General features: G+C 46.4%; 1 protein-coding gene across 5 annotated transcripts in view; it reads left to right on the forward strand.

Moving 5' to 3' along the window:
* Positions 1-5,258: 5,258 nt before the first annotated feature.
* Positions 5,259-21,016, forward strand: part of Ddo (D-aspartate oxidase) — a 45,988-nt gene continuing 30,230 nt past the window's right edge. For 2 of the 5 annotated variants that reach the window (XM_021205417.1, XM_021205415.1), the window contains exons 1-4: positions 5,259-5,339; positions 6,817-6,991; positions 8,219-8,327; positions 12,234-12,416. In XM_021205417.1, coding sequence (XP_021061076.1) covers positions 6,820-6,991; positions 8,219-8,327; positions 12,234-12,416 — 464 coding nt within the window. In that variant the 5' untranslated portion in view covers positions 5,259-5,339; positions 6,817-6,819. Of the gene's footprint in view, positions 5,340-6,816; positions 6,992-8,191; positions 8,328-12,233; positions 12,417-21,016 lie in introns of all 5 variants that reach the window. The other 3 variants (XM_021205416.1, XM_029542681.1, XM_029542682.1) reach the window with 3 other exon arrangements.

A 21,016-nucleotide genomic window follows, 5' to 3' on the forward strand; every position in this document is an offset into this window, starting at 1 on the left:
TAGTGTAACAGCAAGGTAGGCTTGGCGGCAACAAGGAGCTGGGAGACCCCAACATTTCTGCCCTTAATATTTAAATAAAATTTTGCTGGACTGGCACAAAATATATTTATGCTCTATTGTCCTGCCCAGGAACCGTGGTGGCTGGTGGCCACACCTGACGCAGATTTTTCTGAACTGATCTATTGTCTAGGGGTGGGACCAGGCAGCTAGGAGGAAGCCCGGTGCAAGGCTAGTCAGAATTTAATCTCACCACCAGGGGTCCTTTAGTAAATCCTCAATTGTGCTGATTCCTTTGGGCCCAGCAGAAAAACCTGATTTGGGTGTTTCTGCCAAAGCAATACCACAATTCCCCTATTTTCTAGGCCTTGGTAAATACTAGAATATGAATGTAACTTCCACAGATATTTTACTCTATGCTATGTCCTGGGCTTGGCTCTGCCAGAGGCATTATTAACATGCGGATAGGATTCTTGTAATATATGATTGGAAATGCCAGGACTCTAGGAGGCTGAGTCTCTTTTGAGACTCTTTTTCCTCAGGACTCCTCTAGGTTTTTAGGCCTGATGTGAGTCACTACGAGAGTGGCAGTGGCATTTTCTCCCTATTAATTTTAGATCTAGCCGAAGATTTAGAATGTAGCCAATTTATCAATGTTTTAAGTGTCCAAATGACTTTTGCTAGTATCCAAAATTTTTGCCTTTAACTGAACCAAGTCATGAGAGATATTAGTATCTCTCTAAACTTCCTGCAATTGAGCTTTAGTCTATTCACAGTCAATCATTGTATTATGAGGTAATGGTGAGACACAAACAGAATGGAAGGAAGCATGACACTTAGTAGCTAGACTAACTATGATATTTTTAACATCTTGCCCTAAGGCCAGTAATGCCCTACGTTGGGCACCAACTGTGAGTTTCTGACAAAACTCACTTTAATCTGGTCTGGGTTCATCCTGAGAGGCGGGCTGGCTGAAATGGAATGTGCAAGAGGAAAATGGAAGCCAGGACAAAATTTTCTGTTCGAGGCTCCAAAGTTTAATAACCGAACTCCGTTTAAATAACATGGAAAGATCCCCAGCCCCCTCCTCAGTCTTTGAAGTTGCCGGCGGCGGTCCAATCATAGGCGGGTCTAAGGATTGAGGCAGGGACGAATGTCTGTTGGCGTAGGCAGTCCAAGGATGCTGTATTCTGGGAGATTGAGGGGTCCTCTCGGTAGGCGGTGGAGACACAGCAACTCTCTGGTGGGTCTCAGTGCCTGTAGGGGGCTGGTGTTTTGAAGGAGAGTGATTAGTGTAACAGCAAGGTAGGCTTGGCAGCAACAAGGAGCTGGGAGACCCCAACATTTCTGCCCTTGATATTTAAAAAAATTTTGCTCCTCCACTGCTGGTGGGAGTGGAAATGTATACACTTACTCTGGAAATCAATTTGGCAGTTTCTCAGAAAATTGGGAATAGGTCTATCTCAAGACCCAGATGTACTATTATTGGGCATATAGACAAAAGATGCTCTAGTAGACCACAAGGACACTTGCTCCTCAACTGAAGAATATATAAAGAACACTTGTCATTTACATAATGAAATTCTACATAATGTAATTTGTAGACAAATGGATGGAACTTGAGAATATCATCCTGAGTGAGGTGATCCAAACCCAAAAGGACATGTATGGTATGTACTCACTTATAAATGGACATCAGCCATAAAGTACAGGATAGCCCATGTTACATTCCACTGACAAAAAGAAGCTAAATAATAAGGAGGGCCCAAAGGAGGATGCTTGAACCTCACTTTGAATCAGAAATAGAATTGTCAACAGAGTTGGATGGAGGGAGGGAACTGGGTGGGAGAGAGGATGGGGAGTTAGCAGGGGTGGAGGTGGAATCAGATGTTGGCAGAGCCTAGAAGAGAGGGCTGGGAGAGTGAATAGAAATTACCATGGGAAAGTGGGGAGACATTTCCAGGATGTACCAGAGACCTGAAATGGGGCAGGCTCCAGAGTGAGTGTCTATGAGGGTGACTCTAGCTGAGGATCCTAGCCATGCAGGATACAGAGCCTGAAGTGGCCACCTCCTGTAGCCAGGCAGTACTCCCAGTGGAAGGATTGGGACACCAACATACCCACAAAAACTCTGACACAAAAATTGTCCTGCCTACAAGAAGTGCCACAGTTATCGAGGGATTCCATGGACAAGAACCAATCTCTGACACTATTAATGATGCTCTATTATGCTTGCAGACAGGAGCCTAGCATAGCTGTCTTCTGAGAGGTTCCACCCAACAGTTGACCGAAACAGATATAAAGACTCACAGGGAAGCCTTAGACGGAGCTCTGGAAGTCTTGTGGAAGAGTTGGGGGAAGGACTGAAGAACCTGGAGGGGACAGGGATTCAGAAAGAAGACCAAGAGAGCCAACTAACTTGGACCCTTGGGGGCTCCCAGAGACTGAACCACCAACCAAAGAACATACAAGGCCTGGACCTAGCTACCCCTCCTCCCACATGCATAAGCATCAGATGTGCAGCTTGATCTTCATGCTCCAACAACTGGAGCAAGGGCTTACCCTGAGTCTGCTGTCTGCCTGTGGATCCTGTCCAGGCCCCTAACTGGGCTGTCTTGGTTGGCCTCAATGGAAGAGGATACACCTAGTCCTGCGGTGACTTGAGGTGTCATGGTGGGTTGGTAACCAGTGGGGAGCTCACCCTTCTCAGAGATAAAGGGGAGGGAGAAGAGGAGGAGTGGTGTGAAGGGGAGACTGGGGGGAAATTGGAGGTTAAGATCAGGGTGTAAAGTGAGTAACTAAGAAAATTAATGGAAAATATAAATAAATAAAAAATGATCACACACACACACAAAGAAAGAAATCCTTAAATCTTTTAAAGACTTTGAAGTGTTCCTTGACAGAGGGACTACTCTGTAAGCAGTTTCTGATTCTTAGCTGTGTTCAATAAAATATGGATATCACGTGGGATAAAGTGCAGTCTACATTTGGTTTTTATTCTCAAATCCTGATAGCTCCTAGAACTCTTAGCACCCAGAGGGTTAGGAGTGTCTTTTGTATGCAGACTCATCGACTTGTTGACAGAGGGCCTCTGCCATGAAGGATCCTTCCCATAGAAAAGAACAAGACATGGCCAGAAGGTAGCCATCCTCCCTTAGACACCAGGGACGTGAGATGTGATCCTCAAAGCTACAGCCAGTCACATCTGTGGATGTAAGTCAACAGAAGTACCTAAAAGGACAGGTGTGGTGCTTTCAATATGTTTGGCCCAAGTCACTATTAGGAGGTGTGGCCTTGTTGGAGAAGGTGTGGCCTTGTTGGAGGAGTGTGTCACTGTGGGTGTGGGCTTTAAGACCCTCATCCTAGCTGTCTGAAAGCCAGTCTTCTGTTTGACTTCAGGATAAGATGTAGAACTCTCAGTTCTTCCAGAGACATACATGCCTGGATGTTGCAATGTTTCCCACCATGATGATAATGGACTGAACCTCAGAACCTGTAAGCCAACCCCAGTTAAATTTTGTCTTGTCTTGGTCATGGGATCTGTTTACAGCAGTAAACCCTAAGACACCAGGGAAGTGGTTTCCTTGCAGCCTTTATATCAGACTAAGTACTCCTGAGCTCTGCGAGGTACTGCAGCAAATGAATTGAGCCCAGTGTGGGCAACATAGAACCCCAGATTTGTGGTGGGACCCGAGGCACAACCCCAGGTTTGAGATATGCATCTGACCTTTGATAAGGGGTAAGTCTTAAGACCTGAGCCTCCAACCTGTGGCACCAGATGCCATCTTCAGGTAGAAGGTGCCAGAATTGAATTGAAAGAGAATCCTGCTGGACTGGATGTGTCTGCTGGAGAGTCTGCTATATTGGTTGCTGGATGCGTGTGGAGAAAGAACCCATTCCCCTAGACACAGAAATGTTCCATTTTCTGTGACTTTGGGATTGTTGGCTGAAGGGAAAATGCCTTTTCTTTTCCTTTTTGACACCCAGATGGCCTTGTATAAAATCGTACCTAGCTGAGCTCACCAGAGGCTCATAGCCACATACAAAAGGAATCATCTTTCTCTCCTTTTCAGATGGGAAGACAGACAGAGACAGCCTCTGACTTGCTCAAGATAAGATAGTGAGGACCCTGCTTTGACAAAGAGGACCTCTGCTTGGCTGAGAGCATGCATAGGGAGTCTGCTACACAAAATGGCCTTTATCACACAAGAGACCGTGGGTTTTTCCACATGTCTTGGAGCCTCGGTTTATATCTCTATAGAATAAGGAGGATACATCTCATTTCACAGAAGAGTGGTGTTACGCGGTGATACAGTCATGGCTAAAGCTAAATCTCTTATTAGTATATTAATATAGTTAATTGTATTATATTATATATTAATATTATTATATTATATTAACTATTACCTGGGCTGGAGAAATGGCTCAGCGATTAACACGTGTTGCTCTTGTGTTGTTAGCCAGCACATACATCAGGTGGCTCACCACCACCTGTAACTCCAGCTCTGGGGTATCTGATGCCCTCTTCTGGCCTCTATGGGCACCACACGCATGTGAGAACAGCATGCAACAGACCACAGTCCAAGAGACCACAGCAACTTAAATATAAAACAAATCTTTAAAATATATTATAGCTACTGTGATACATCCCATTACATCTCTAGAAGTAAATGACTTTCAGGGAGGTTTAATGTGGGCTTTTCCTACTATTGAGCTGTGTGTGTTTCTGAGGAGGTGTCACTCAGCAAGTACTGGTTCCCTTCTATAAATATTTGGTTCATCCTAACTTATTTTCTGAAATAAGTTAATTTAATTTAATTAAATTTAATTTAATTAAATAAGTTAATTTAATTTAATTTCCTAACTTAATTTTCTGAAATTGTCCATCTGCCACCAGGCCGGCATCTCAGATATCAACAACTCTGTGAACAGTGCAAAGGGGAACAGGCGCTTGGTTCTAGCGGGGCTTTTTGAAAATGAGACAGACCATCCGTTTATTTACCATGCAAACAAACCAGCAGGAGGAACCCCAGGCTGGTGGCAAGCTGCAGGGCTTGGAAGCCAGACAGAGACAGGTCATAGAGGACGGAACTTCCCCTGCAGGCTTGGCAGAGAGGCGGTTCCACAGAGCTTACACGCGCTTCTCTCCTGGGGAGTCAGAGGCAGACCGTGTGGCATGGACCAATGGAGTGTAAGCTTAGAGAGAGTGTCCTTAATAATTTCCCCAATGGGAAGGAGTTTTGCTTTCCCTGTCTCTTAGGAGACCAGGCTAACAGGTCACTGGAAAACAAGTGTTGGTGCCAGGACCTCCGGTGGACACCAGACTGCCTATTCAGAGACAGGTATTTGAATCCTCACTCTGTGCTCAAGCGTCCTTCTGTTTGCACTCTGGGATTTTAGGGGTGTGTCTTGGTGGGACTGGGGCCAGAGATTGACAGGCCACACTATATCAGGACACGCCCTGTGTTTCTGGCTCTCTTTCCACTCCACGGGCAGCTCGTTATGCTTAGCCACAGATTGCTCTCACCCTCGCGTTAACTTATTAGAGCTGTGGCGCGTGGCTGCTGGACAGGCAAAGGCACCCTGAAATGGTGACTGGTAAGATCATGGCAGTCTGTCTTCTATTACCTCCTCTGGAAACAGGCCCAGGACCCCCATCTCCCAGCCTTCCCCACTGGACTTTCTCCTGCTGGGAACCTCTTGTCTTTCCTCAACCCTGGCAGTCTGGCATCTCAGCCTACCTGCTCAGAAACAGCACACCGTTCAGTTGGAGGACAAGCACACATTAAACCTCCCTGAAAGGCTTCAAAGGCTCACAGAGTGGGAGTCCAGTGGAGCTAGGGGGGAGGCAGAGACCTCACGATGTCTGCCATGGCTAACCTCACCTGGCCTGATGCCCTGTTCACTGCCTGTTGCAAGAAGGGATTGTACCAGGGGCAGGATTTAGGCTTTACCCTTAAAGAATGGCAATAACTAACTAGTAATTACTTTTTGTCCACTCTCCTTAATTTGGAATTGAGCCAGATAGAGGGAGTTAGGCATGGAGCACACGTAGTAAGACAAAGAAGTGAAGACGGGCAGGAAGCTGACAGGTCAGCACGGAGTAACAGAGTCCTGCTGCCTCTGTGGAGAGCCTGGAGGACGCTGAAGTCTTTGCCACTCTCTCTACCTTCCACACAAGATGCCAGCCTTGGGGTGCCTGGCACAGGCACCTGGTATCTACATTTTCCCTACACCCTCCCACGGGGGATCTATTTGGGGGACAGCCTCAGTAGCCTGTCGTTTACTACTTAAAGAAGCTAATAAGAATTCATTTGGTGCCATCTTCAGGTGAGGGCACAGAGGCTAAAGGACCTCGACCATTCCTTCCTGTTACGCAGTCATCTGTGGCAGCCAGATATGACCTCTGTGTCTGCTCCCCAGAGTCCTGGGAGCAGAGGTCACAGCTCAGTCACTTCCCAGGACTAGTTCACCTCCTCAGCACTCCCTAGAATGTGCCCATAGGGAAAACGTTCAGGCAAGGGCACCATGACTAGAATTCTACCCCCGAATGCCACGTGATTACTGCTGGTGAGCACGGCAGGCACACCTAGGCTGATTCTGTTTTGGTAGCGACTGCCTGTAGAGAGGCCTCGAAGTTCGCACTGTTATTTATGGAATGAGAGTTTAAAGGGTTGCTGGGCTGGGGCCTGGGAACCCTTTTCCTTAGGAAGCTTTACTCTGAGAGGCTGCCTGATATAAGGAAAGATGTAGGGTCAGACTTCATCCGGGGAGAATAACGCCCTAAGCAAGGTGGTCCACGTGCCTTTTCCTCCTTAGGCCATGGATACAGTGTGTATTGCGGTCGTCGGAGCTGGCGTGATAGGGCTGTCTACTGCCGCGTGCATTTCCCAACTGGTCCCCCGATGCTCCGTCACTGTCATCTCAGACAGGTTCACTCCTGATACCACCAGTAATGTAGCAGCGGGAATGCTTATCCCTCACACGTATGCAGGTGAGAGACGGTATACTTGCAAGATGCTAATTTCACACCAGCCACCAACAGGCATGAGTGATCCTGAAGAGGGCCTGGTGTCCCCCAGTCATCTGAGTGTTCCTCCAAATAGGGACCTCCGCTCTCTCCATGGCTGAGTGCCTTTGGTCTCCTGGATCAGCTGCATTTTCTTTCTGCTGTTGTTAGATGAAGGCTTTGATTCGGTCCCCACACTTCTTCTTTAGATATGATTCAGATCAAACATTTTCTACTCCATGCCCATCCAGCGGCAGGCTCTTGTGAGGATTAAATGAGCTAATCACAAAGTTCAGAACAGTGCCCTGCACAGAATCAGCCCTCTATCAGCATTTGCAATTACTCCTGCCTCTCTGGCTGCCACAGTTTTGCTTGACCAGCACTTGAATATGAATTAGGTCACAATGCTTGCTCGATCCACAGTTGAATTGGAACTGTCTGTTATTTGGGAATGATTGCTGTAGCGTGTGGCTCTTGACCACTAGTCTGTTGTTTTTAGGTTCAGGGGCAGGAACATGGAAATGCATATTAAATCAGCTCTCCACACTGACATAGGTCGTGGAGGACAGTCCATTGAGGTCTACTGTAATTATGCAGCACAGCTATCATTTCTTCTTTATCTATAAACAAGCAGCCTATCTGAAAGTTAGTGAGAGTATGGCACTCACATGGGTATATTTTTTATTGATGTCAACGCTTAGTATTACAGAAATATTTATTGATTCTATAACCAGTGCTTTATTTAAAAGTCTTGCTACTAATATATCCATATTGACCTGGGGTCCCTGCTTGTCACCTACTATGTTTCCAGCCCTCTTGTAAGGAGCCTCTCAGGTCTTTCTATTGTCCCAGAAATAAGCCTGGCTGGATTTGCCAGCCATACACCCGTTCCTTCACAGGCCGGCATCTTAGGACTGTACCTTGTACCAAAGACAAGCTTCTGGCCCCTACATCTTTTACTTTGCCTAGCCTGTTTCCACTCCATCAGTAGATCATTACAAGAGTGAGTCAGATAGACATGTCAACATGTCAAATTCTGGGAATTCTGTCGAAGAAATGTTCCTCCCTGAGTATGCTTGTGGCAGAAGCACAGTCGCGACCATTCCCTTCATGCCAGCCTTTGCTTTTCGTGACCATTCCCTTCATGCCAGCCTTTGCTTTTCGTGACCATTCCCTTCATGCCAGCCTTTGCTTTTCTCCATGACCTTGCAGATACCCCGGTGCCCACGCAGAAGCGATGGTTTAGAGAGACCTTCCAGCATCTTTCTGAAATCACCAAGTCTGCAGAGGCTGCAGATGCGGGTGTTTACCTGGTATCTGGGTAAGGAAAGGAATCTGAAGTTGTTGTAGGGTAAGCAACACAGAGAGCAGAGGCCAGCAGAACATTTATCAGCCTGAGGATTTAGAAAAGACTTCAGAGAACTTGAGAAACACTACTTACAGAATAAGGGGGATTGCTTATTTTTGTTTTGTTTTTAACTGCTATTTCTTGTCACACACACATATATAAAATATAGTAATATTTTTTATATTATATAATATATATAATGTATTACATATGTCTAATATACATATAATGTAACACATGCATATGTTATATATGTACAATATAATATATATAGAATATATTATATGTATACTGTATTATATATGTATAAATAGTATATATATTTACATACAGTATAAATTTTATATATGTATTATTTTCCTGAAGGAATGTGAAGTAAATATGTAAATAACAAGCAAATATGGAAATAACAAGCAAAGGTCCTGAATAGCAAATAAACCCTGAGTATGGGTATGTGGAAGGTGGCATAGCTGATGGAAATCCAAGAGATGAGACACAGGCATGGGCAGAGACCTTAGGCAGAGGAGTCTAATTTATTTGAGAATCATTAGAAAACAAGATGGCCCCAAAAGTAAGTTTTGTGCATCCATCACTAAAGTTGCTTTTTTTTTGGGGGGGGGTAGTGTTGGAAATTGACCTTAGGGCCTACGCATGCTAGGCGTGTGCTCTACAGCTGAGCTCTAGCTCCAGTCCTAAAATTATCTCTCAAAGCGTCATTTGGAAAATAGTATTTCTGAAACGATCCATACGTTTCTATTTGATTGTTACTACCTGATTGGATGCACACTTAAGTGAGGTTTGAGGACACACCCAATTTAGCATTTCTAACACAGACAGCACTCAAAACACGATGATTTCACCCTACATTCTTCTAAGCAGAGATTGCTAAATGTTCTAGCATCTTTAATTCAGGTCATCAAATTAGTTGGTGTCATCAAATGACAAAAGACATTTGTCACCCATGTTATCCTATGTGCCAGCACTGCCTTCTGAAGGGCAGAGGGAGGTTTCAATGACAATTCTATCTTTGTGACATTAAGACAATTAAAAAAGTACCAGTCTTGGAACTGGAGAGATGGCTCAGTGGTTAGAAGCATCTTCTGTCCTCATAGAGGACGTGGGTTCAGTTTCCAGCACCCACGACACTTCTCACAACGCCTGCAGCTCTGGTTCCAGGAGCTCTGCTCTTCCCCCTGGCTCTGTGTGGCTGGCTGCCTACACACAGTTTTCATAAACATATGCAGACACACATGCATATACATATAGTAAACAAATAACATTTAAAAAAACAGAAGAAAAGTTCCAGTCTCTCCACTTGATGCCAGGCTCTGAAGGATGCCTCTCCTAAGTTCATGCGTGTATGGAGTGCACACTTGTGTGAGAAGGATTTCTACTCTCTCCCATGCCTTCCCTCACCGTAGAGCCACCATGATGGATGTGAAATCCTTACTTTTCCTTAACCCATATGGCAGATTTTGCTTAAACATGAAGCATCGACTTCCTTTTATCGATGGCAGGGTCTAGTCTCTCTTCCCAATGTGAGTTATTGAGCCACATTGAAGCATGGTATTCACTGTGTTATGGTCATGCTTCACATGTTCCAAAACCAATAGGATTCATCGACATTGCCTCTAACTAATTCCTAGAAACAGATATGGTCCAATTCTCTTTCCCTTCAGGCTTTACAAATGTCCCATGTGTCTCCGATATGACCTTAATCTTCAATTCATTCCTTCAAGAGGACTTTCGGCAGCCCTATCTGCAGCAGGCCTTCTAGGTCTTAGGGATTTGGCAACAAGGGACTTCGTATACAGGAGATGCTTAATAAATAGCTGTTAAGTGAATTTTGCAGAAGACAGACACAGTCCTGTCCTCAAGTGGTTGTGGCCTATGGGGAATGTCCCAAATCTTACTAATTACAAATGAAGCATCAGTTACTAAAGGCTGGAGTACAAAGAGCTATGGAAAAATATATGTAGAGAGGACACTTGCTTTAAAGACTCATCAGAAGCCGGGTAAGAAAAAGTGACTCGCATGAGCCCCTCAGGATGAGCGTGAGTTCATTCAGGCGAAGGGACAGAGAGGGGCTCGGAGGAGACAGGTCCAGGTAGAGAAGGCGGCACACACACTGACCTGTCTCATGTGACTGTGGCGTATTGGAGAACTCAGGTAAATCCATGGTATTGAAGAAATGAGGTAACTCTTCAGATTTGCATTGCAAAGGCATTTTATCTGTAGCGGAGAGACTAAACTGGAGAGAGAGATAGTAGGGTACATTGACAGTGAGCAGACAGAGCAGCGGGTTAGCAAAATGCTTAAGAGGAGACTAGATGAGCTTACTAGTTAAACCAGGCCATGGTGGCGACTGCAGAGGCAGAGGCAGGGGAATCTCTGCGTTTGAGGCCAGTCTGGTCTAGAGAGTGAGTTCCAGGACAACCACAGCTACATAGGGAGACACTGTATCCAAAAAAAAAAAAAAGTTAATGGTGTGGGGAACTAGGGATCAAGGAGGGTTCTTCTAGGCACCTGGCAAGATAATTAACATTTTAGGCCTGGGCCCTGCTGGAGGTGACATGAGGTGACAAAGTTGTGTGTGGAGGAGAGCCTCGGAACCCAGGAAGGAAAACGACTTGCTGTGCCCAAGCCACGCTTCCTTCTTCTCAGGGTCTCCTCTCTGAGCGAACTGGGATGTCAGCAGCCACGTCTTTAACATTCAGATTGAGTCTTCCTGCTTTAGAGCAGGGACAGTGGCCAGTTGCTGACAGAAACAGCACAGGATTTAGCAAGTCCCCAGGCGTGGAGAAGATCCAGGCAGCCTATTGCAAGCTTTTTTTTTTTTTTAATCTAAAGTTTTGTTGTTGTTTTTGTTGTTAATTCTTTCAGGCAATGCCCTCTGTGGTACAAGCTTCTTTTTAATTACCAACAGGACTGTTGGCCCTACCTGAGCTGTGCTGTGGCCCCAGTGCCCCCTCCATAGGCTCTTCCTGGTGACACCTTACTTTTTGACCTAGAACTTGACTTAAAAGTCACATGCCTGCTTCCTTCCATTATCCAGATTTGGTGATGCATATCTTTAATCCCAGCACTCAGGAGGCTGAGGCAGGAGGATCACTATGATTCGAAGGCCAGCTTGAGCTATCTTGTTAGTTTCAGGCCAGCCAAAGTTTCATGGTGAGATCCTGTCTCAGAAACAAACAAAATCCTACTAAATAAGATATCATGTTCAAAATCAGGGCTATGCTTTGGGTTCCTTACCTTTTCCTTTCTCCTTCATGCGAAGGGTTGTGCAAAAACATTAACAACTTTTCCTCTAAACTACACAGTCTCATTTAAATAATGGAAATCATGGAAAAAGCATTTCAGAAAAAAAATAAAGCTAGTTAGTTAGCTTTATTTTGTTTGGTTTGGTTTCTCTATGCAATCCTGACTGTCCTGGAACTCACTCTGTAGACCAGGCTGGCCTCGAACTCACAGAGATCCACCTGCCTCTGCCTCCTAAGTGCAAGGCATGGGCCACCAATGCCTGACCTAATAAGTAAAAATTTTAAAAACACATACTATTTATTTGTATTTTCCTGTCATGCTGGGGGTTAAACATCTGACCTGTTGAGTGCTAGTTAGGATTTACTCACCGAGTAAAGTCCCAGCCTTGCGAGTGCTTTGCAAACATCTGACACCTTCAGCTGTGAACGTCTGAAATCTAGCTACTCACTTATCAGAACTCGAGAACGGAGGGATTCCGCTGTCCCTCTTTGTGTTTATAGGAAGTAAAGTTTTAAAATGCTTTATCGAGTTGCCTATGAATGGAGTTTAGGGAGTTAATGAAAAACACACAACTTCACAAAATGTAAGGAGCAGTTTCTACCTCTGCTGCTTCAGTTGGCAGATATTCCGCAGCGTCCCTGTCCCTGCTGAAGAAGTGCCTTTCTGGGCTGATGTGGTGCTGGGATTTCGAAAGATGACAGAGGCTGAGCTGAAGCGATTCCCTCAGTATGTGTTTGGTCAGGCGTTTACAACCCTGAAGTGTGAGATGTCTGCCTACCTCCCGTGGCTGGAGAGAAGGTAGGTTGAAATGTTGCTTTGTCCTGTTTGTGCAGCCTCCTAACGCATACACACACACACACACACACACACACACACACACACACACACACACACACACACACACAGCAGACTCTCTGGGACTTTCTTGTAAGGTCTTGGTGCTCACAAAGGGCCAGGGGTCTATGAACGCACCTGGAGAGTGTTTGCCAGGCAGGGACTAAATCCTTAGCACACTCTTGACAACGTGGTGCCTCATTCATCCCCATTCCCTCAGAGCAAAGCCAGTTTCCTCAGTTCAAAAAAAGGAGACATTCAGATAAGACAGAACTTTAGTTCTTTGGATGGGAAAAATCTTATAGTGACCATAAATTATTGTTTAATCTTTTTCTCATCTTCAGTAAAAATAACTTCACTATTTATTGTTGCTAATGTGTGATGGGTGAGATCATTAAAATTGAGAACCTTTCTAAAGCATGTACTTTATACCTTCAGCCTTTGATGGCTCATTTTGGCTTGGTTTCCGCACATCCTGTGCCTAGCTTGTTAGGATACACAGCGAGAGTGTTTTCATTTGAGACACATCAACAGACCTCTGGCTGATTTTCTCAGCCGCTGCATGATGTTGGGGGGTCAGGGTGGGTGGGGTTGTTAAACATAAACGCTGTGGGTCCCCAAATCTGGGTCTGGTGTAAAGAACCCGTATCTAAAATGTTTGGGACTGGAGGCATTTTGAAATTTAGTTTTCTTGTTTTGTTTTTAATATAACCAGATGGCCACTAGGGGATGGCATGGGTTACCTACCTGCCCTCTTTCTTTCATAAAAGGAGTTGTGAAACAGGGCAGGGATTCATAGCAGCCTAAGGGGAGGCCTTCAGGCTGGAGGGAGGTGGGGCAGTGAAGGACTTGGACATCTGGGGCTCACTCTGTGGGCTGGGCAGGCCCAGATGGGCAGTCACACAATCCCTGCTGCTCCTCACACTTGGGCCTGTTCTATTGCCTCCTACGCCTGCCTCTCCCCCACAGCTTGAGCACTCAGCCTTCTGTGTCCTGATTCAAAAGGGAACATTCCTCTCAGAGAGTGTTGGAGCAGTGGTTTCAAAACCCAGGAAAGCCTATTATTTTATTATAACTTAAATCGTTCATTCGTTTCCAAAACCAGCAAAGGTCGTCCCCTTCTCAAATGTTGCCCAATAATACCTAAAACAACCTGACACTCCAAAGCCCTCAGAGGTTTAATCACCCGTGCAGGTAATATTTTATATCTTGGAACAGTAAAGTCACATGCTTGGCTGTGGTTTTTTTTTTTTTTTTTTTTTTTCCTTCTTGCCATCCCAGGAAATGAATCACAGAGGCGAGAAGACTCCTGCCAGGCAGCCTACCTAAATAAATTATTCTGAAGGGAGCAGAGTCACCCTGCATTTGACAGCATCTAGAAGGCCTGGTGCCTCCTCTCTGTGCTGGAGGCCTGTAATTTAGACCAGCTGATTGCTCCCAGGATGCCAGGCTTTATCCCGTGGCCCACACAGATCACACCGCTGACCTCCCTGCCCACGCTGTTGGCTTCTCTGCTGCTTTTCTGGGCGGGCACTGAATCCCCGAGATTTCCTCACATTCTTTGTGTTCTTCTCCCTGCCTGACACACCTGTGACTGCCTAGATTATACAGAAATACACACCTACCCTGCACGTCACCTAGGGGACAGGCTGTCCCAGCTTTATGCTTGACCAACTTGCAAGGGCCTTTTCTTGTGTGTGGAGCAGACTCCTGTGCCCCTCTGGCCCAGCCCACACTGGGTCTACTGAAGCAGAGCCCGTCGGAAGCATCCCATAGGGACCGCCACCCCGGCCTATCTTCTGTCCTCCAGTGTGTGTTAGAGGTGTATGAGACCGCACAGGCTGCAGACACAGTGGAATGTGCTCACTGTTGTATTTCCCCGGGTGTAAGCAAAGACGAATTGAGAGGACACTGTAAAAGGCGGAAAGAGGATGGGGCCTGCTTTTCCTGGCACTGGCGGTAAGCTTTGTAAGGAACAGATGCAGGATGGATGCAGTGGTCTCTGCAGGTTTTTAAGGCCTTCCTCTGCTCAGAGGCATCTTCCTGGCTGGATCTTTTTCCTCACCACCGCCTCTCCGGACTAAGGGAGCGTGACTGTTCCCCTTTCAGGCATGTCTGCCTACAGAACCCCTGGGCCACTCCCATACACCCTCCTCGGAGGCTCCGAGGGACGGGACGGGAGGCTGCGTTATACCCGATGTCTGGTGTGCTTGGAGTGATTTGTGTGTATTCATGGAGTCGGCCAGGCTGGGGTGGACACTCCGAGAGATTGTAGCAGCAAGCAGCTCATCGTGAGAGAGTCAGTGATGGCGTCAAGACAGAATTAGACCATACGCATCTGGCGGCTTTGCCAACCTAAAATATTACATTTTAAAGCTCTAGCTCTGGAGCGACATCAGGCTATGAAGAAACCAGTCTCTAAGACTTGCCAAGAGACTTTAAACTAGGCTGCTTCTTGTTTCTGAACAAACTGACTGAACGTAAGTGATTTTTCTTTTAAATCTCTGATGAGAAGGTGCTGTTCTTTGGGTTGAGATCTGCGAGTTAGCTTTAAAGCTGACTAACAGTAAGCCGGGCATGGTGGCGCACGCCTTTAATCCCAGCACTTGGGAGGCAGAGACAGGCGGATTTCTTAGTTCGAGGCCAGACTGATCTACAAAGTGAGTTCCAGGACAACCAGGGCTATACAGAGAAACCCTGTCTCGAAAAACCAAAAAAAAAAAAAAAAAAAAAAAAAAAGCTGACTAACAGTGCAGATGCAGCAGTCCTAACTCAACTCTCACAAGTTCCCATGGTCCTCGAGTCCCACCCGGCCATCCTTACCTCTCTCTTCATCCTCATTGTGGCTTCCAAGACCCTTGCTGTTTCTTCCCTCTCCACTCCAAACCTGTTTTCCCACAGTGACTAAAAACTCATTCTGATTGACGTTAGAGACCCCTAACAAGGTTGCCTCTATTCATTCTCGGGTGAGAGGAGACCTAATTCCACACCAAGAGAGATGTTTTCCTTCAGATACTGAAGGTTGGGGCCAGAGCTCCCGGCAGCTCTAATAAGCCAGGTTTGACCCCATTCTCCATAAGCCAATTAAACAATGGTGAAAAGCAACGTGGGCAAAGGAACCAACAAAAGGAGCGTTATTCGCCACATTGTAACAACATCCAGTCCACCCTCCAGAACCAGATCCTCCATCAGGGTTAAATAGAGGGCCAGGGGTATGTGTCGCTGAAGCGCTCAGGTCAGGGTGAACCACACTGTGTCTAGCCCCAGTCTTTTCTTCACAAGTTGTCAGGACTGCCTAAATCTCTTTCCTGGAGACACTCTGCCTTTGTCTAACACCGGGGTTCAGCCTTCCTCTCTCAGCATAAGATTCCTGGGGGAAATTGGGGTCCATTTTCAACAGTCTGATAGCTAAAGCGAGGGGACAAATGTCTCTCAATTGTTTTCCCTCCTACCGGGATCCACTCCACATTCAGCTCTGAACCCCATTCCAGGCAGCCTTCCTCGGCTTCCAGCCTCTTCCATTCTATTGGGATGGATGCTCTCATCCTCTGAGGTAGGATGCACGGATGCCTGAGAAGCCGGCTGGGCATGGGCACGGGCACGGGCACGGGCACGGGCACGGGCACGGGCAGGGTACCAGCCTCCTTCCTCTCCTCTGGCTTCAGAAGTTTCCGGGCATGTAGGCTGCAGAGACACAACCCCAAGTCTTTCACCTTGTCTCCGACATTGACTTAATCTGCAAAAGGAGTTTTCACCTTATAGCTTAGCAATGCAGGGGGTTACTTGGGTAACATTCTCAAAATAAGGTATAGTCCGTCTCAAAGGAATGTTTGCCAGCTTAGAAACCACTTAAAATTTAAATGATTTTAAAATGTCTACTGTTCTTCCTTTTCTTTTCATCAAGTTCCTATTTAAAAATTAGGATGTGTCTCGTAGGTTGGTCCAGGTGAGTGGGTTTCAGGGCACAGTCAGGCAGCGCTGTGGGGGGGCTTGCCTCTGCACTGAGCTGTTCCCTCCGCCCTGCCCTGCTCTCCCACCCAGAGCTCTCTGCCCGCTCCTCACTACAATATTTCTCCATCAGAGCCCCTCTTTCTGCCTCAGTGCTCTGAGCTACTACAGCTCCCTTTCCCTCATGGGTTCTCAGCCATGGCGTGCTCCCCAGAGGGAAGTGGTTGAGTGTTTTTACAGTCCTGGCCAGTCTCCCCAGCTTCTGTAATAGCAGCTTCATATATGTAATGATGGGTGGGCAGCATCATGCACGCCCATTCAGAATCCCGGGCTGGTCACGGGTAGCAAGCCTCCTCCACCCGATTCAAGAGAACTTAGCACAGCAAGCCTGGCCAGGCCTTCCAAAATCCCAGCCATCCGTCACTTGATTCCTCTCCCTTGACATGTTGGACTTTTATCACAGCTCCTGGCGAGGGCTGTTGAAATAGTAAAGAACATTTGCATTTATTGAATTCTTTCATAGACCCAACTACTCTTTGAGCAGGACACTCGCTTATCCCTGGGCTACTGTTAAGGAAACAAGTTCAGTGAATTTAAGAAAATTACATGAACCCTAAGGCTGAGACGTCCACTTATTTCCCTGAATTAGAAAATTAACCCTGAGTTCTGATTAGAACGATGGAGCACAGGATAGAATGTTCAAAGACTAGCACACGGAACCCACAGCCTATTCAAAGAAATCAAAGCCAAGAAAGCGTTTAAAAAGAGCAACCAGCCTTTAAAGGGTCAAATGGTTGTAGTTAAATATAAGCAGTACTGCGGTGGGTGGGAGGGTGGAGGGGGGTTAAGCAGGGCTCCCCACAGGTCCCAGAGCTGGGTTTGCCTTTATAGTGACCAACCCTTTAGCGCCTTGTTTTTCCAGGAAAGCAGCCTCAGCAGTTGTGGTGGGTCATTGTCAGACACCAGCTCCTTTCAGTTTCACAATGAGCTGATACCGGGGCCTCACAGCAACATGGCAGAAGGAGCTAGCTTAACAAGGTTACAGGGACAGTGAGGGGAGATGGCTTGCTCCCCAAGTCTTTCCCCATGCTCGTCTGCTTTTAGTCTTTGACAGCATCACACATAGAAAGACTTCTAGTTGTTTTCAATTCCCATTTCCCTCTCTCCTGCCTCTGCCTCCTCTGTTCAAACCCTTTGTCCTTGTTTGCTTCCTGCCGCTGTGAGCAAATGTGGTCAAAGGAACATGGGCAGGAACACGGTCATGAGGGAAAGTCAGGACTCAAGGCGGGAGCTGATGCAGAGGCCATGGATGGGTGCTGCTTTCTGGCTTGCTCTTCACGGCTTGCTCAGTGCCTTAGGGTTTTATTGCTCTGAAGAGACACCATGACCGCTCTTATAAAGGGAAGCACTTAATCGGGGCTTACAGTCCAGGGCTTCAGTCCGTTATCACCATGGTGGGAAGCATGGCAGAGTCCAGGCAGACGTGGTGCTGGAGAAGGAGTTGAGAGTTCTACATCTGGATCTACAGGTGGCAGGAAGTGACAATGAGACACTGGCCAGGCTTGAGCTTCTGAGACCTCAAAGCCCATCCCCTCTAGTGACACACTTCCTCCAACAAACCCACACCCACTCTGGCAAGGCCAAATCTCCTAATCGTGCTATTCTCTAGAGCCTATGAGGGGCATTTTTGTTCAAACCGCCATACCTAGTCTGCTTTCTTATGTAACCCAGGGATGGCACCGCCCACATCTGTCATCACTCAGGAAAATCCCCTCCAGGCTTGCCTGCTGGCCAATCTGATGGTGGCATGTTCTCAGTTGAGGTTCCTTCTTTCCAGGTGACTCTAGCTTTTATCAAGCTGGCAAAACAAACAAAACACAACAAGACCAAGCAGCTCACCTTCCCCCAGACAGCTCCTGACCTACTTTTGTGTATCTTTTTCCTTTTTGTGACCCACTGAGTTTAATTAAAATGTGTGTGTGTGTGTGTGTGTGTGTGTGTGTAGGTAGGTTTATTATTAGAACATGGGCAAATTATCAGTGGCTACCCCACTGAAATAAACAATACCTCCTCCCACAGAAGCTACCAGGGAAAGGCGGAGCCTCATGAGCCCCTCCCGATCCAGGAGGAAGCATTGATGGGCCCGGTCTGGGCTGATCTTTTGCAGGTCCGCACCAGCTGCTGCCAGTTCAGGGTTACAGCAGCTAGAGGGTGCCCAGAAGGCTGTCTCCCAAGCACCCCTCCCCACCTTCTGGCTAGCACACTTTCATTCCAGGTTTCTGTGGCATTGGTGCTTATGGTCTTAAACACCACAAATAGTGCGTTGGCTAGAGTCACCACAAAGCACTGACTCATTCCTCTCTCTGTGGCAATGTTCCACCTGAGAACAGTTTCACCTTTAAAGACAGTCCATTAATGTACACCCAACTAACATGATCTCGGCTTCCAAATTGTTGCAAGGAGAGAGCAGAAATTTATGTCCATGAAATAAAAGGTTCTGTTCTCACTCATTTAAATCACTCCATCATACTAAAATTTTTCATTGTTATTTGTGGTCGGTCCCATGAATGCTTGCCAGGGTCTTTGATTTTCTCGTACCAGGTAAATGGCATAGCTTTCCACTGGTTTTCTGAATAATAAGCAAGGATGCACAGAGTGAAAATTAGTGCCTGAAATGACCTCTGGACTGAATGGCAAGAAAGTACTCTCCAGGTTCAAATTACTGAGGGCTTAGCATAGCTGGCCTTCTGTAAATATTTAGTATATAAATACATGACTCAAATCCAGAGGTTTCCAGCTGTCCTTTAAATTGCTCAGTGGTGAAATGGTCCCCACAGTGGGAGGAATGTGGTGATTAACGGACCGATCACCAGCCACCCTCGGCTGAGCTGTGGAGAAGGCGGCTGTCGGGACTGTGATGCTGGGGAGTGGCAATGTTCTCCTATACTCTCCTCTGCTTGTGGCATTTTATAGAAATGAGACCAGCGTCAGAAGGCCAGTTCCTCACAGACCTCAATGAAAGTCTCAGTGAACTTCCCAGCTAGCAAGTGGGGGTAGAAAGTCTTTTCTTGTTGAGTAAAATCAGCACTGTGTCTTCTAATAGCAAGAAGCTGAAAGGAGATTCCTAGAACGCACACCTCCTAGAGAACCTTTGTCTCAGCACTCAAAGAAAATGTCTCAAGAATAACTACTCCCCCACACACAATGTCCTTCATTTAAAAAGAATATTTTTATTAAGTTTTGAGCATTTCAAACACGAAAAAAACAATCAGCAACGAAACTGTGCCACCATTTTCTAGCCACATCTATATGCTATGCCCGGGATGTTCTGCCTTTTCTTGTGTTTTCCTTCTTATGAAACCTTTGTTCATCTGGAATGGAGGAGGGGTGTGCTGAGAACTGGCATGTGACCTTCTGCTCTCTGAGAGGCAGGGAGTGTACAGGCATCCAATCCTCTGTTTGAGCTGACAGTTAAGTCGTCCCCGGGTTTTTGTTTGAGTGACAGCACACAGGGAGACAGATGTCTCTGTTTGTCAGGGTTATCCAGAGATGGAGCTGATTGTGTGTTTGTGTGTGTATGTGCGCACCCGAATGCATGCATATGCGTGTGTATTTGTATGCACATATCTGTATGTGAATGCATGCATGTGTATGTATGCACATATCTGTACGTTGATACTTCATCCTTTCAGCTAGCTACTGTCTCCCAGTTCTTTCTCTGGCCCCTGAGAAAGAGCACTGTGTTTTATTACATTTTTGTTCCTCTTATCAATGTCTTGCTTCTAGATTGCCAACCTGCATCTGTTGAACAGTACTGCCAAGAGTCTCTTATATTAAATCCCCTGTATCCTATAAGGAACCCAGGAATAAGATTATAGGATTACAAGGGATTAAGATTATGATGACAAGATTACTGGGGTTATTTTTTTTTTTTTAAAAAAATGGCTATGGAATTTCTCCATTCAATAAGAAGAGTCACTGGGATGGGTGGTGGTAAGGGTCATACAATAACACAAATGAGCTTAGGGCTACTGAGCTACTTAAAAATGACCTTTGTGGTGAAGTTTTACTCTATGTGTATTATCCTATAGTTCAACAATGATTATGAGGCTTGGCTAAGCCATTACTTCTCATTGGGTCCAACAATAAGCAATCATTTATTCTGTCAGCACTCTGTATTGTTCCTTTTGTGAAAACATCCCTCCTACTTGCGTGTGAGCATGTGTTTGTGTGTGTGACAGAGAGAAACAGAGACAGAGAGACAGAGAGGGAACATGGAGCAACCATCTACTAGAGAGAGCTGACGAATCCCAAGGAACATACAAGAATTAACAGCCTGTGACACAGGAGCAGCAGGAGGAGGAGGAGCAGGAGCAGAAACAGGAGCAGGAGGAGGAGGAGGAGGAGCAGGAGCAGGAGCAGGAGCAGGAGCAGGAGCAGGAGCAGGAGCAGAAACAGGAGCAGGAGGAGCAGGAGCAGGAGCAGGAGGAGCAGGAGCAGGGGCAGGGGGAGGAGGAGGGGGAGGGGCAGGAGGAGGAGGAGCAGGAGGAGGAGGAGCAGGAGCAGGAGAGGAGGAGGAGCAGAAGCAGGAAGAGGAGGAGCAGGAGGAGGAGCAG

Source organism: Mus pahari, chromosome 9 (genome assembly GCF_900095145.1).
Source record: "Mus pahari chromosome 9, PAHARI_EIJ_v1.1, whole genome shotgun sequence".
NCBI lineage: Eukaryota > Metazoa > Chordata > Mammalia > Rodentia > Muridae > Mus > Mus pahari.